Genomic DNA, 14,513 nt, shown 5'->3' with positions numbered 1-14,513 from the left:
TTTTCCGACAGTTTTTACTTTTTAACAGTAAGATTCACGGGCATTAGCTATTTCCGAAAATTTTTAACCACAATAAGAAGCAAATTGTAGTTACTGTTAACATTTTTTAACCGTCAGTTTGACATGCACTGCAAGTAGAGTAAGAGGCTGCGAGCTAATTTGCAAAACCAAGTGATGACAGGAACTAGGTTGCCATATCATGCATATTGCTGAGAGCATTTTAATTTAGTCAAACTTTTATAAGGAGGCAATGCCCTAGTCATGATCTCTTTTCCTATAAGCCACCACTGCATGAAGGCCACTTGTATTTAGTATATCGGGAAAGGCACTAAAAGGCAAAGTGCTGACACGGCTACGAATATCTTACAGAAAAGAAAGTAAATCCTTTCAAGAAACAATAAAAGTACTGATAGTCAAAGACAAAATAATTGACAAAACTATGAATATTTTAACGGAAAAGAAACAAAAACCTTTCATCCTGTATTGCAAAGAGCACGAAGAAGAAAAAAGGTTCCATCCTGTTGAGTTGTGCCTTTCGTAACTATCTTGTGGTAAATGAAGGTATCTTCCTAATGGAGCTTTCTGAACGAATATTTAATTTGAACGCCTGTCACGAGGACATGGTTTTTATGCAATTTCTTCTTTTAGTTTTAGCAGCCACCGTTGAGGTGACCAGCCTATCGATGACGTTATGCCCCTTAGACTTAGAGGCTAGAGCAGGACCTTGTGTTGCCAGTCAAAAGTGCCCTTGATTCTAAAACTAGAAGACCCCTGCTACAAGGGCAAAAGTAGACCGGAAAAAATGTCGCTGTATAAAATCAAGGGCAATTAAACAATAAAAACATTGATAACCAGCTAGACAAGAAAAATCGAAGCATAAAATGCGTCAGATTTTTTTTTTTTGGTATGGGCATATCAACAGCCCTTGTGTACAAAAGAGACTCCAAAGAAAAGAAAACCTACAGCTAACATACGCACAAAACAATCGAGCCCACCTAGACCTGCGTTGGAAAAGGGCATGCAACAAGGCCGACTTGGGGCGAGGAAATTTTCAGAGGGGCACATTGTAAAGTTACTCCTGAAATTCTGATTTATGGGATTGCTACAATTTTTTTGCACACTGAAATTATGATCTATTAATGTGTGAACATGGATGAAAATTTATGATGCATATCTTTTTAGCCTCAGAAATAAGGTCCAATTGGAGCTGCAAATTTAGGTCTTCAATTCTGTGACGCTGGAAATGACAAAACCCTTGTACCACGGTTTTATCATTCGCGGCCCTTCTAAGAGCAGTTGATCATCATCCCAAAGGGCTTAAGAAAGTCTTCCTTTTGCCCAAGTAGTCAAGTGGACCTCTATTAACTCACAATGGACCAACTGTAAATTTGCTCAACATGTTTTAGCAAGACGAATCCCTGGCGTCTTGAGGCGTAGTAATTAGTCTGGGGACCTTACTTCAGCAGCCGCCCAATTTAAGTGCATTGCGAGCCATTAATTGCAGCATTTAAACGTTGCTGCTAATGAAGTAAAAAGGCCCTAATTAAGTTTAAGTTCCATCCTGCAGTCTGCAACCTACGCTTTCCCGCACCCTTACCCTTCATGAGGTCAAGCTTAGTTCTACAAACAGAACAAGAATGCTTCTAATGTAATTACAAAACAAAGACAAACCTATACATTAAACAAAACTGAGACGAATCATATAATATGGTAGCTCAGTTATATAGAAACAACCATCCCTGCAAGAAAAGACAAACAAAACTCGACGTCTGAAGCAGACCCGTCTTGACTTGATGGGGTGACATCTAATTGTTTAACCCAGTTATGTCCAAGTTTTCTAACTAGTTTTAGAAATCTTGTTGTTTTTTGTTTGGCTGACGCATTTACAACACGGTTTTTGAATAACTTTATAATTAAGGAGGGTTAGGTTTTTTACTCATTTAATTTTACCAAACCAGGTTATGTGGAAACTAGGTTCTCCACAAACCGGGTCTTGATGATATCCATAAAACCTAGCAAAACCTGATTTTGAATTGAATTTTGAGGTGCCATCCAAACACACCTCCAAAAGTTGGCAAGAGGAGGCTTGTATGGAGTTGAGTAATTGGTAAAAGCTCGGATACGTCTCGCACACACCCCCACTCCTGGTTGCTAGGTAGCTCATGAAAATGGCGGTCGTGGTCCGAATAGAGGCAAAGGAGGAGGAGAAGAGATGCTTGATGGGTGAAAAAGACGCGAAAGTTGAATTGCTCACCTGCCTTTCTCCAATGCACCAACATGGTGGATCGGTGATCCCTCGTCGAGAGCCACCATTAATGCGGAAGGTTGAAGACAAGCTGCTATATCAGCTGCCCGCCCATTCATTATGTATCTTACGCGTACATGGTTAGGTTGCAAACATTCTACGTACCTTGATCAAAATATAGTCACGTCGCGATGCGAGTAATTTACGTTTCTTCACTTCTTCTTCTCACAAAGATACGTTCAGGCTTTTTTCTTTCGGAGCTTTCCTCGTGGTGGCGACGCAGGTGAAAAAATTGCATCTCTGATTACTTGATGACCAAGTAAGGGTAGGCCGCCTTGAGCAATTGAAGAGGCTTTTCCAAGGCCGAAACTGCTTCTCTGCTCTCAATTACTTTGAGGCCTGATAAGCATTTAAAACTGATATTGGCACAATCTCCATGCATCCCTGATTCACTTACGTTACGTTTGTCAGAAGTCTTGATTTTACTTGTTGATTGAGATGTGATTTAGGAAAAAGAAAAGGCAGTCCTATCACGTCGACCCATCTAAACGAATTACTTGCATGGCCAACTGACTTTGTCCTCCAGTTTTCTGAATGGTAGTCGATCGGGAAGTGGATATGAAACAAAATTTTGTTAATAAAATAACAAAGTTTAAGACAAACGATGGAAGTTGAAAAAAAAAAAATTGTAAAATTTGGAAAAGGGTTATTATAAGATAGCCTACCTACCAGCTCGTTCTCACGATGGACAAATTGCCTCGATTCCAATGCATTGTACATAGCTGACAAAGCCCATTAACTCAACCTTCCATCTTTTGCATCGTTTTTTACCCCCACAAGTCGATGAAATTGCGATTGATGCACCCATGAGGTGATGAAGGTGCGAATTATGTTCAGTATTTGATCATTGACCGTAAAAATAACATCCATACTCATACAACTTTTCAAATCGATCGAGTAAGTTGAGTGAGAAAAAAAAAGAGAAAATTGTTTTAAAGGGTAAGGAAAGTTCTTTAACACGTGGCACCTGTTAGTCACGTATTCAACTCAAATCGTTGAATTCAAGCTGATTTCGAGAAGACTGGATTGAAGATCTCAAATCACGTATGATAAGCGGCATTCAACTAGCTAATGGAATGGAATTGTGGATGTGGGAAGTTGGTGGCCCGTCCCCTCCTTTTACGACGGAACTAGCTCTACCTACTATAGTAGCAGTTACATGACAGGGAGGGACGGCAGGCCTGGGATGGGGACAGCTACAAGAGGCGCCACTTTTCATTTTAATGATAACAGAAGCATTTTTTTTTTTTTTTTTCCCCGTCTATCCTTTCGCCTCCCAGCTAGAAAAAGAGAAAAGGGATGGACGGTTTTCCTATCTCGTGGAATAAGTAGTCGACAAGAAATTAAGCTGTGGTCTATGAAACGATCTTATATGAAACCAATCATTGAGTGGTGGACCCAATCTCATGATCTCCATGGAAGGGAAGGGAAGGGAAGGGAAGGGAAGGAGATGGGATCCAACGCAGTGAGCACGTGGTGGGGCTCGGGGAGGGCCTATCGGTAGGAGCAGCACGCAGCTTGCCTTCGCATGGCAACGTATTCTGCAACCCCTTCCTTCAATTGGGTTATGTCTGTCGCCAGACAAAAGTGAAAAGGATGCGAGAGGGCGGCCGCTGGCCTGGGAACTTTAAGGGGGCAGCCATTGCTATGTGCCACGAGCTCCATATAATTGATCTGCGGGTGAATTAGCTGCATATAATGAAGTTAAATTTGCAAGCTCATATGCGCTGCACATGCCATCGACATTAATTAGTGATAGTACTGCATGCATGATGGAGAAGAATATACATATATCCGACTTCCCTTGTGTTAGAGTAGGATGCATGCATTATGGAGGCATGGTGGACCCTTGGGGGGCCGCAATGCCAGTGGATCTACCTGTTCTATAATCAAGAAGATAGGGCTTTTCAGTTTTATTCTTAACACTAGAAGTGGCATCCAGATTCAGAAGCAGGTCGAAATTGAGATTAAAGGTGCCGAGATCTGTTTGCTTTTGGCACCATATCCATATACATGCATCGCATCAGATTTGGTAAAATGGGGCAACATGCGCATGTGGGAGTGGTGGGATCGGGGAGAGAGAGAGCAGTGAATTTTGAAGGGGGAGAGCGAGCGTGAGATGATGGAACGGTGGTGCGTGGCGTGGGTCGGCAGCCACCCTGCTGAAGTGATATGTGAATCATTCATGGATTTTCTTTCCTCCGTTGATGCGGGTCAGGGGTCCAACCCAACCCAAGGACGAGTTAGCCTTGCCAGGGCGGTGGAAGGTTGGGGGAATATATTCATGTATGTAAGAAACCTATTCCTTGCCCAATGGTATGGTTCTCTATAAAACAAATCAAAATAGTATGTGAGAGAATAAGAAAATAAAAAGTGAAAATATCAACCTTTAAATATGCTTCCTATTATGAGTGACTCTCATAGTCATTGCCTTAAACTTGTTTTTACAAACGTAACCATATAGATGCTAACACGCTGACGCCCCTACCTACTTGAAGCTTAAAGCAAAAACATCTCCCGCAATATGATTGCACAAAAGCATACACTAATTCGCAAGGACAATTTTAATACACTAATTCGTATGATTGCTGTAAATGTCCGAGAGAGAGAGAGACGCGACCCAAGACCTCAGACCATAGTGCCTTGTTACCAGGACCCTTCTTCTTTAAAATTTTTAGGATAATACTTTTCCTAGCCTTTTTTTCGAACAAAAGATGAAAACATAGAGTAAATAGTAAATTAGCTTACTTACTTGATAGGCCCCATGCCTCCATACACAAGAAAGGAAGACGATTGATTATATACCCAGCTGGAATCCCAAAATTCCCAATCCCAACCGCAAGGTGTATAATTTGTTACCTTTGAAGTAAAGTATAGAAACCAGATACTGCGTAGTTTAGTTGGTTGACGTAGCTTATGACGATGGCCACGAGGAGGAGCCAAGTGGGGATGGCAATCTAACTGGCACGCTTCCAGATGCGGTACGTGCGATGGAGACCGTCCGCCTCCCTCCTTATAAATGTCCTCAGTTTCCCTCGTCTTGGTTTACAGTCAGATCAGAGACTTGAGGACGGAGCACAGCCTTGGGAGCTAATATATTTAGAAGCGGAGAAGAGAAAAGGAGAGAGGGAGAAGAAATTGAGCAGAGACCCGATCGATCGAGTTACGGAAGGATGACGAAGGTGCACCCGAACGCAACAGAGGAGGCCATAACACAGGGAGGAGTTTCCTCCTGCGTCCGCACCGAATCGACGACGTTGACGGTGTGGAAGAAGTCGCTGCTCTTCAACTGCAACGGCTTCACGGTCTTCGACTCCAAGGGCAACCTTCTCTTCCGAGTGGACAATTACGCCTCCGACCACAAGGGCGAGTTGTTGCTTATGGACGCATCCGGTCACCCGCTCCTCACCCTCCGCCGAAAGGTTGGTTACCGGCACCCAATCTCTCTCTCTCTCCCTCTCTTTCGATGCATTAATGGAGTCTCACTCACTGACATCCGTCTCCTGCTTTTTTGGTTTGTGCAGCGGCTGAGCCTGGGGGAACAGTGGCAGGTGTTCGAAGGGGAGTTGGCATCAGCAGGAGGGTCTCCGACGAGGCCCCCCAAGTTCACGGTGAGGAAGCAAGGGGCTCTGCGGGGCTCGAGGGTCATCGCCCACGTTTTCTCTCGGTCCTCCAAATCGGCACTCTACGAGATCCAAGGGTCCTACTCCAAGCGGTGCTGTGCGGTGTACGACGACAAAAGGAGGAAGATGGCGGAGATCAAACGGAAGGAGGCTGCGGCCGGTGGCGTAGCCTTCGGCTCTGACGTCTTTCGGTTGATCGTTCTGCCGGAGATGGATATGGCTGACGCCATGGCGTTGGTGTTGCTGCTCGACCAGATGTTCTCCTCTAGATGGTCTTCCTACAACGCCTGATCTTGCTGTTGAGAGTAATGACACCGCGACTCATACGAAGATCAGGAAGAAGAAGATCAAGAATATGATGATGGCAAATGAAAGGGGAAGGAGATGGCCGGCCGGAGTTGGTGATCATGACGAAGACGACCGTGAGGGTAGCCCATGCCATGAGACCAAGTGTTAATCATGATAAATGAGAGGAGTCGATGTGGCCTTGTGGTGGGAGAAGGAAGGGCTCCGGTCGTTTTCTAAAACCTGTTCAGGCATCATCCTTTGCTCATGGAAAGAGGGAGAATCTGGAGGCGTCCTGTTTCACTTTTTCTGTTTCTCCCCTTCTTCGTCTTGATGTTAGGATGCAGCACGTAAGGTCTTGTCATGGGGCTGATGTTTTTGTAGAGCACCCAAGGGGCTCCCTGCTCAATTTTGGTTGGGGGCCTTTTTTATATTCCGACCTTCTCCGCGTCTTGCGGAAAATTTGGTTGCAGACTCATAGAATTCTTTTGAAAGCTGACAGTACTAAAAATAAATCAATGGATCCATGTTTCTAGCCATGGTGCTTCTTCCTTACTGGAATTTTATCTCCGGCCGCCAGATATTTATTTCATCATTATCGGCTGGCGGTTGTGAGAAATGGCCGGAAGCGTCTGGAGGCCGAACGGATCGGTCGGCTCCTGGACAGTGAATTCTTTCTGGTTAAAGAATCTATGCAACCATTTAAACAAGCCATGTGAAAAAATAAGAAGGGCGTGGTAGATAGATGACCACCACCATGTCCCGTCGGACTAATTTCTGTTATTATTGCAAAACCAGGGTGGATGGAATTTATTGGTGTGAAGAATCGGGATAGATTGCTCAGACTCAACTCAACCGCGTGATAAAATATATCACGGCTGACAGGGTGGGGGGAAGAAGTGTGAAATATGTGTGGGGGAGGCAGGTTGGTTTACTCCTCCAGTTGCGCAGGGGAGGGGAACCGGAAGACGATAAACAGTATCAGCTGCCAATTAACTCGGCCCGGCGGGCGTTGACGATACCGGCAATGACCCCCTCCAATGTCCAGCGGGTCGTCATCAACACCATGGTCGTTGTCTCTCAGTCCATCATGCCAGTTCATCCCCGCTCTGACCACGAATCAATTACCCCCAGAAACTGATAGTCTGACGGCCCGCTGGACATTGGGGAGATCAGCAGGATTAGAACTTTGGATTTAAGATCAGATCCTTCTCCTCAAATCTTAAATTCTATTTTTTTTTGTCTTCAATGTACATATATATAAATGAAAATTCAAAAATTCTATGAATAAGATCCTTCATTCGATGAAGTTGAATTTACCATGAATCTTTTACCATATCAATAAAAGTATGTCAAATCAATTGCACTTCTTAAATTTGACTTTTTTTTCTATGCAAAAACGTAATATAAGGATTTAGGTCCACTTAAGATCCTTGATTTGATGACTATAGATTTTTTTACCACATCAGATCTATGAATTTCAAATATAAAATATGCAGTCAAGGCAGCGTGGTGTCACATGAATGCAATTAGATCCGCATCAATGAGTCTGGTCCTCATTACCATGGCTGCCGCGTTGTGCAGTAATTGGTATGGTTTAACGTAACATCAACGTGATAAGGGAATGGACTGTACTCCTCCTCCTCTCTATCGCTCTGTGACCACTTCACGTTGTGTGTTGCAGCATGTCCTGAGCGAGATGTTGTACATGTTTCATTCCCCATGAGTTGTGGCACCATCATCCGTAAATCACCTGTCCCCCACCTCCTCTCACGCATCGTTTTCGTCCAACGAATACCCAGACAGCCCCTGTCCCTCAGGTGAGCCGACGCCGAGTCCTCCTCAGGCCAACAAATGCAAGCAGCTGGAAAGCCAAGCCCCTGATTAGTGGAAGAAATTCATCTCTGGTTTCGGGCGGGCAGGGGATTTGGCGAATTATTTTCGTTTTCATGTCCCCGCGTGCCAAGAGAACAAAGAGCGGTCCGCTGTCCCCCCTCTGCGGGGTTCCCTACAACACAGGTCGGTTGAGCGTAACGCCGTTGGTGCGGCAGCTGATGCAGAATCACGAGGTGCAGGCATAGCGACCGTTTTCGTTTTCCCTCTTCTTCCCGGTAATACGAAATTAGAGAAAATTGCCAAAGGCCGGAGGGGGGCCGATCATGGCAGATCTTCACTCCATTTGATGCAGGATTCTGTCCTCCTTCTTCGAACCGTATTCCAGGAAACAAACCGATTCATTTCATTCTGCACAGGGAAAGTTCTGCCCACTGCTCCTTTGCTCGTCCCTATTATTATATTTTGCATACATGCATTTACTTGTTCCACGTACCGGAAAGCCGAGCAAATCTTCGGTTGGCCCAAGGCGCGGAATCGGCATGGGGATACAGCAGACCGGGAGGAACCTCCTGGCCGCACTGGACCACCATCTCCCCTCCCCTCCTTCGACTGCCGGGCCACTTAACCACTTGGACTTGACGTCTTCCATTTTGAAACAGTAAAAAGCAGTTCGTTTCAATCAGCCAGTTCAACGCCAGACGTTGTGAACACCGTGAACTGGCCCGGGCGCTGTTTGGCAAGTCATGCTTGAACAGATTTAGACTGTCATGGTGAAAGCGTGCCTCCTCAAACATCGTTGCTAATGCAATTATTGTGACCATTTGCCATCCGAAATAGACGCCGATCAATGTTTGTCAATCTCTTTCAAAAATTACAATTGGGATGTTAAACATTTTTTCGGTAAGATTAATAGAATATATATTTTTATTAATCATTTTTTAACTATCATATTTCGTTTCCAAGTTTTCCATGCTTTTCTTATTGCTTTCGATCTTCACAAATGTATGATCTCCTTCGGGGACTTTTCTATTTTTCTCTCACAAACAAAAAAGTGTCCAATATTGTTTGGAAAGATGAACAAAAAGGTATCATGTTAGACCCCTGAAAAGAAAAGGGCAAAAACGTGACTGGTGGGAAGAATAAGGCCCGCGACACCTTATCCGCCCATTTTCACAAAAGGGTAAAAAACAAAACTGGAGATGCGGGGTATCGATCCCCGTACCTCTCGCATGCTAAGCGAGCGCTCTACCATCTGAGCTACATCCCCGAGGACACGATGGAAGCTTGCCTACTTTATATAATCAAAATAAAAATGGCTCATCCTGTTCATCCCTTGAAATGGTATTGGTTCCTTCCATAACGCCATGAGAAATTTTGGGAAGTGGGGCATAAAAGACCTAACCCTTTAATATTTAGAAGGAATCACCTGACATTTGAAAAAATACAAAAAGAGAAATTTTCCTCCAACTTCCCTCTAGCATTCCCACAAGTAATAAGTGCGCCAGAAATTTTTTTATGGAAATATCTATTTTGACCTCATTTGAATGCCTTCATTTAGTTTACTTGTCCACGGTGGTGATGGAATATTTGTTACGGACATTCTCTTCAACAATCCGGAGATTCCTCTCTCTCTCTTTCTTTCTTTCTTTCTTTTTCTCTCCGGTTTTGCTTTCTATTTTATTTTTTTTCCTTTGCCACATCTTTTTCGTAACTGGTGATGACAGCTTATGAGCGGCTCTTCCTCTCTTATTAAATCATGCATCCGGCCACTTATATTTCCAACTGCGCTCATTGCAACGTGTGTGATGTTTTCACATCAGAGATGCGGCAAAAGTTTTTCCCATGGCAACAAGTTCCCCCAAAAATGAGATGCCACCTCTGAACAAAGAGAACTTTCAATTAAAATTTCACTGGCAAAAGTTCTGAATTAACAAATCTGTGCAATAATTTGTCATCAATCAACAATCCTTAAAGATTAATTTGGTTACTGAGTGCTTTAGAATTACAAAATGTGATTCTGTTCTTCCGATAGAAATCTGATCATTTCACGAAGTTGTAAACTCTGGATGCTTGCACGAGGACAAGGACAATATCGTATCATGCCTCTATCATGAAATGGAGAAAAATTGTTGATCGAAGTGAAGAGGCCGTTGGTGGCCGCAGCTTTCCTATCGACAGCTGAATTGAGATTAACAGGGCTAAGCACTACCCCGATGAATAAAGGCGAGTAAATTCATTTGCACCTTCTACAAGGAGCTCCGTAAGATAGATGAATTCTTGAGCTATCAAGCTAGCTAGCTCCGTAAGATGAGTTCTTGAGCTATCAAGCTAGCTAGCTCCTTGACTTTGCTCGCTCGGTACCTTTTTCTTGCTACTAGTGCTGAGAGTTGAATAAAAGCCGACCCTTTTACAAAAAACCGCATCGATTTTTTGGTCATTCAATAAAACAGGAATTTTTTTGTTTAATGTCCTCCGTGTGAGCGAAACGTCCAGCAATTTGTAACTTGATCATGAGAACGTTATTCTTCGCAACTTTTCTGGCAAAACAAGTGTGTTCTGTTGAGGGTTGGCTTTGCACCGGCCGACGCGGCTCCTAAAAACGGGCGAGCGGGAGGGCGAAATTCGAATTTCGAATATCTTGATCATACGAGCTAACGGTAAACCTCTTTGCCCTCCGCCACCAACGGTACACTCCCTCCCTCTATCTCTCTGTCACACCCTCCCTTTTTTTGGCTACTCGGGGAGCGTGCCTCGTCCCTCTTTGCTCATCTTCTGAAAACCCTACTACCTCCCCACCTTGTAAAAAACGGAAAGAGGGAAAGGTTTCACAGACCGGCTCTATCGGGCATGGCTACTCTCACGCCGGGAATTCTGCTGAAGCTCTTGCAGTCAATAAATTCAGATGTCAAGGTCGCCGGAGAGCATAGGTCTGCCCTCCTCCAAGTGATCAGCATCGTTCCTGCTCTCGCCGGTGCCGACCTCTGGTCCAATCATGGCTACTATCTTCAGGTCTCTGACTCCGCCAACTCCACTTACGTCTCCCTCTCCGACCGCGACAACGACCTTGTCCTCACCAACAAGCTTCAGCTCGGCCAGTTTGTCTACGTCGACAAGCTCGAGTTCGCTTCTCCTGTACCACGCGTCGCAGGAATCCGGCCCATCCCTGGTCGACACCCTTGCATAGGCAACCCGGAACCCCTCATAGCACGGTTCTCCAAAACCGGCTTCGTCATTCAACCGGTTTCCGATCCCAAGCAATCCATGGATCCCATTCTTGCCTACGTTTCTTCCTCGAAGAAGTCAGAGCCGTCGAAGCCAGACGTGTCCTCTCGCCCCATCTTGGCACCGCAAGAGAATCTGCCTTCGGGGAGAAATGAAGATGCCAGGACGATTAGAAAGCGCCCCCCCTCTCCGGCCCCCACTGTAGGAAAAGGGGATGAACCTAAAGCGGAGAAGCGGTCCTCATCGCCGGCAGCTGGGAAGAGGTCGGCCTCTGTCGGAAAAGCAAATTCGCGGTCCGCATCGCCGGTGCCTGCGAAATGCGTTGTGCCCAGTTTAGTTGCCGCTCAAGAAGAGAACCGGAGGTCAAGTAGGGAGCCAGCAATCATCGTTCCCTCACGGTATAGGCAACCTTCACCGAGTAGTAGTCGGAGGACGACACAGTGCTCTCCTGCCAGGAGGAATGTCCAAGCATCGCCAGCGTCCAAACGGTGCTCCCTCTCGCCAGGAAGGAGGCTTTCTGGTGGATTCAAGGTCTCACTGACGGTCGGGGACTCGGCAAAGAAAAAGACAACTGCTGTTGGCCTCTCCAAAGCTTCAGATGGAGACTCCGCTTTAGGAAAAACGGCGTTGAGAAAGAGTTGGGAGGAGCCTCTCGCTGGTGATGAGAAAAAAGTGAAATGTGCCTCCAAGCACAGGCTAGACGTTAAAGCTATCTTGCGAACTCAGGTTCATTTCCTTCTCCTTCTCCATCTTCTTTTAGGGTTCTGGCACAAAAGTTCCAGTTTGTTTTCAGGTATGCCCGACTCATTAATCATTTGGGGCTTCAACAATACTCAAACTGACAAATTATGGTGGCGTAACACATGCTAGCAATTATCAGAGAAGTAAACCAAACATTTTATTTCTATGCTGACATTCATAACATAAGGTTTCTACAGTCCACTTTTATAGAACGAGAAGTAAATTTATCAGTAAGTCTTGTGGAAGGGGGATTTTAGGCTCTTATGTTTAACGAATAATATTGATGATCTGTAATTCCTTTTCGGTTTGTATGGTTGTTAATGAATCTTCATGTTTCTCATTTCGATTTCTGATTTTCTTTAATAACCTTGATAAAATTGCAGGAAGCGTTGTCTCGGAGGCTGAGTGATGCTAATGTGGCGCATGATAACGATTCGACGTCCTCTGAGAATCCAAAGACATCTTCCAAGAATAATTCTTCATCAATTTCGGAGAAGCTTGGTCATGTTGTTCGGAGAAGTGCTGTGCATGACCAGAAGTTGACTGATGGAAACATTTCCTTAGAATTTGTTCCTCCTAGTTTGGCAAAATGTGGAAAGGTTCGTTGCGCTTTTATTTGTTTTGTTTCAGTATTCTTTTGACCTCCGTTAAGGTTCGCCTACGAGGAGTCATGATGTTTTTCTTGTTTGAACTACACAGGATGCTATTCGAAGAAGAGTTCTCGCATCCATGGCTGCCGTAGAAGCTCTCGAAGAGGCATCAGCTAATGAATCCCTGATTAGGAGCCTAAGGTGTACATTTTTTTCCCTTTGTGGTTCCTTCTACTTTGCCGCTGCGCTTTCCAGTGACCTGTTCTCACTAATATTTTATCTTTTCGGAGTCGGCTTTTGCTCCTCGTTTCTTTCTAGCCACTTTTCTGCATCCAGGGCGTGTTCATATTCTCGCACTGAGCAAACCTTAGGAAAATTGAATGTGGAAATAGTTTTTGATGCATTCTGTTGCAGAGAAGAATTGTCCGACTGTCTTACTTTTGTCTTCCTGATATGTTGCTTGTAGCATGTTTAACGACCTGTGTGCTTCTGCCAAAGCTGTTGATCCTGTTCCCTCCCTTGATCGGTTTTTTGGGGTGTATGATAATGCGGTGAAGTCAGTGGCGGTTGCAGAAGCCTTATCGCTTTCTCGAAGTAATGATGATTCCCAGGATGCATCACAAAACATGCCTACTTCGTTCTATGCTGATAGATCAAAGTTCATCTCTGCTTGGGTAGAAGCTGCATTGGCTGTTGACGTTGAGTCCATCACACTGTCAAATAATCCGAGTGAATTATCAATGGCTCTGGTTTCAAAATTTAATCAAGCTCTTATAGAGAAACAGCAGACAGGAAATTCGGATGGGGTAAATTCAAAACATCCTTCTCCACTGAAGTCTGCCACCATGAAAAGACAGTCGACAAACGTGGCTTCTAGGAATGCTTCTCTGCAGCCATCTGGAGTATGGACTAGCGGTAGCGGAGTGACAGAGACTGCTGATTTCGCGAGGGGCTTGAGGCAGGAAATGCAGATCTGGTTTGTGCAATTTGTAGAGGATGCACTGGAGGCTGGCTTTCAAGTGTTTGGGGACAGGCATGACGATGGTAAAATTTTTCGACACGAGGGGGGTCACGTCGCAGTTGTCTTGGCACAGTTGAAACGTGTTTTTGCATGGTTTGATATGGTTCAGTCTGGTAAAGTTGAGGATTCATTTTCAAAGAAGATAGAGCAATTAAAAAGGAAGATTTACGGATTCCTAATTCAACACATGGAGTCTGCTGCTGTTGCTCTTGATCACCAGGTTAATGTTAATTTGGCAAAACCTGCTTCTGGGAATTCGTCAATGGTATTGGACAGGATAGTTCGTTGATTCGTCTTCCTTTCTTCACGTTCGACAATATGTTCATTGTCTTGTGGACCTTTCTGGGTCGGTTTGGTAGTAAACCGTGCCCGCCGAAAGAATTCCCTTCTGCTTGAAAACCTTAATGTAAAATAAATGAATTATCTCTGACTTTGATCTGTGTCGCCTCCTTGAGTTTCACAGTCCTCCTAAACACCAAAAAACGTAATCTTTATCAAGATATTGCCATTTGAACGAAATGGGGATGCCAGCGAAATGGTCTTTGGTCGAATATTGTCATACCATATCTAACTACTGAAGCGTTTGCAGATGTTGTGAGATCTGAAAGCTTCGAATCAAATGAGAATTTTGCTTATCCCAAATGCGTCGGCACCAAGCTGCTTCCAGAACGGAAAACCTTGTTTTGCCAAGATATTAGTTGCCAGTTACCAATTTCCTCCCTTGCTTCTCCGTTAGGGGCTCCGTTTCCCGTTTGTCCGACTCACGTCTTCGTTCATATAACTTCGACCCATCGACAGACTTACCAAGCGCCAGTCTCTCAGATAATACAGCTGGAATTGCAAGTCCATTTGTTGTTTTCTCCTTTACATGGGACATCTACCAAACCATA

General features: G+C 44.5%; 2 protein-coding genes and 1 non-coding gene across 3 annotated transcripts; 2 read left to right on the top strand and 1 right to left on the bottom strand.

The window, feature by feature from the left end:
* The first annotated feature begins 5,264 nt into the window (after positions 1 to 5,264).
* Positions 5,265 to 6,750, top strand: LOC116262742 (protein LURP-one-related 8-like). Its single transcript, XM_031642232.2, has 2 exons — positions 5,265 to 5,727; positions 5,830 to 6,750. Exons 1-2 carry the CDS (start codon positions 5,479 to 5,481, stop codon positions 6,217 to 6,219), a joined length of 639 nt encoding a protein of 212 aa, XP_031498092.1. The 5' UTR covers positions 5,265 to 5,478; the 3' UTR covers positions 6,220 to 6,750.
* Positions 6,751 to 9,243: 2,493 nt separating this feature from the next.
* Positions 9,244 to 9,316, bottom strand: TRNAA-AGC (transfer RNA alanine (anticodon AGC)). The gene has a single exon. It is a non-coding gene; the product is annotated as a tRNA-Ala (tRNA).
* Positions 9,317 to 10,721: 1,405 nt separating this feature from the next.
* Positions 10,722 to 14,061, top strand: LOC116262741 (uncharacterized). Its single transcript, XM_031642231.2, has 4 exons — positions 10,722 to 11,997; positions 12,396 to 12,611; positions 12,712 to 12,803; positions 13,069 to 14,061. Exons 1-4 carry the CDS (start codon positions 10,897 to 10,899, stop codon positions 13,910 to 13,912), a joined length of 2,253 nt encoding a protein of 750 aa, XP_031498091.1. The 5' UTR covers positions 10,722 to 10,896; the 3' UTR covers positions 13,913 to 14,061.
* The last annotated feature ends 452 nt before the right edge of the window (positions 14,062 to 14,513 follow it).

This window comes from Nymphaea colorata, chromosome 10 (assembly GCF_008831285.2).
Source record: "Nymphaea colorata isolate Beijing-Zhang1983 chromosome 10, ASM883128v2, whole genome shotgun sequence".
In the NCBI taxonomy this organism is placed as follows: domain Eukaryota; kingdom Viridiplantae; phylum Streptophyta; class Magnoliopsida; order Nymphaeales; family Nymphaeaceae; genus Nymphaea; species Nymphaea colorata.
This window is presented reverse-complemented; position numbering and strand designations above follow the sequence as displayed.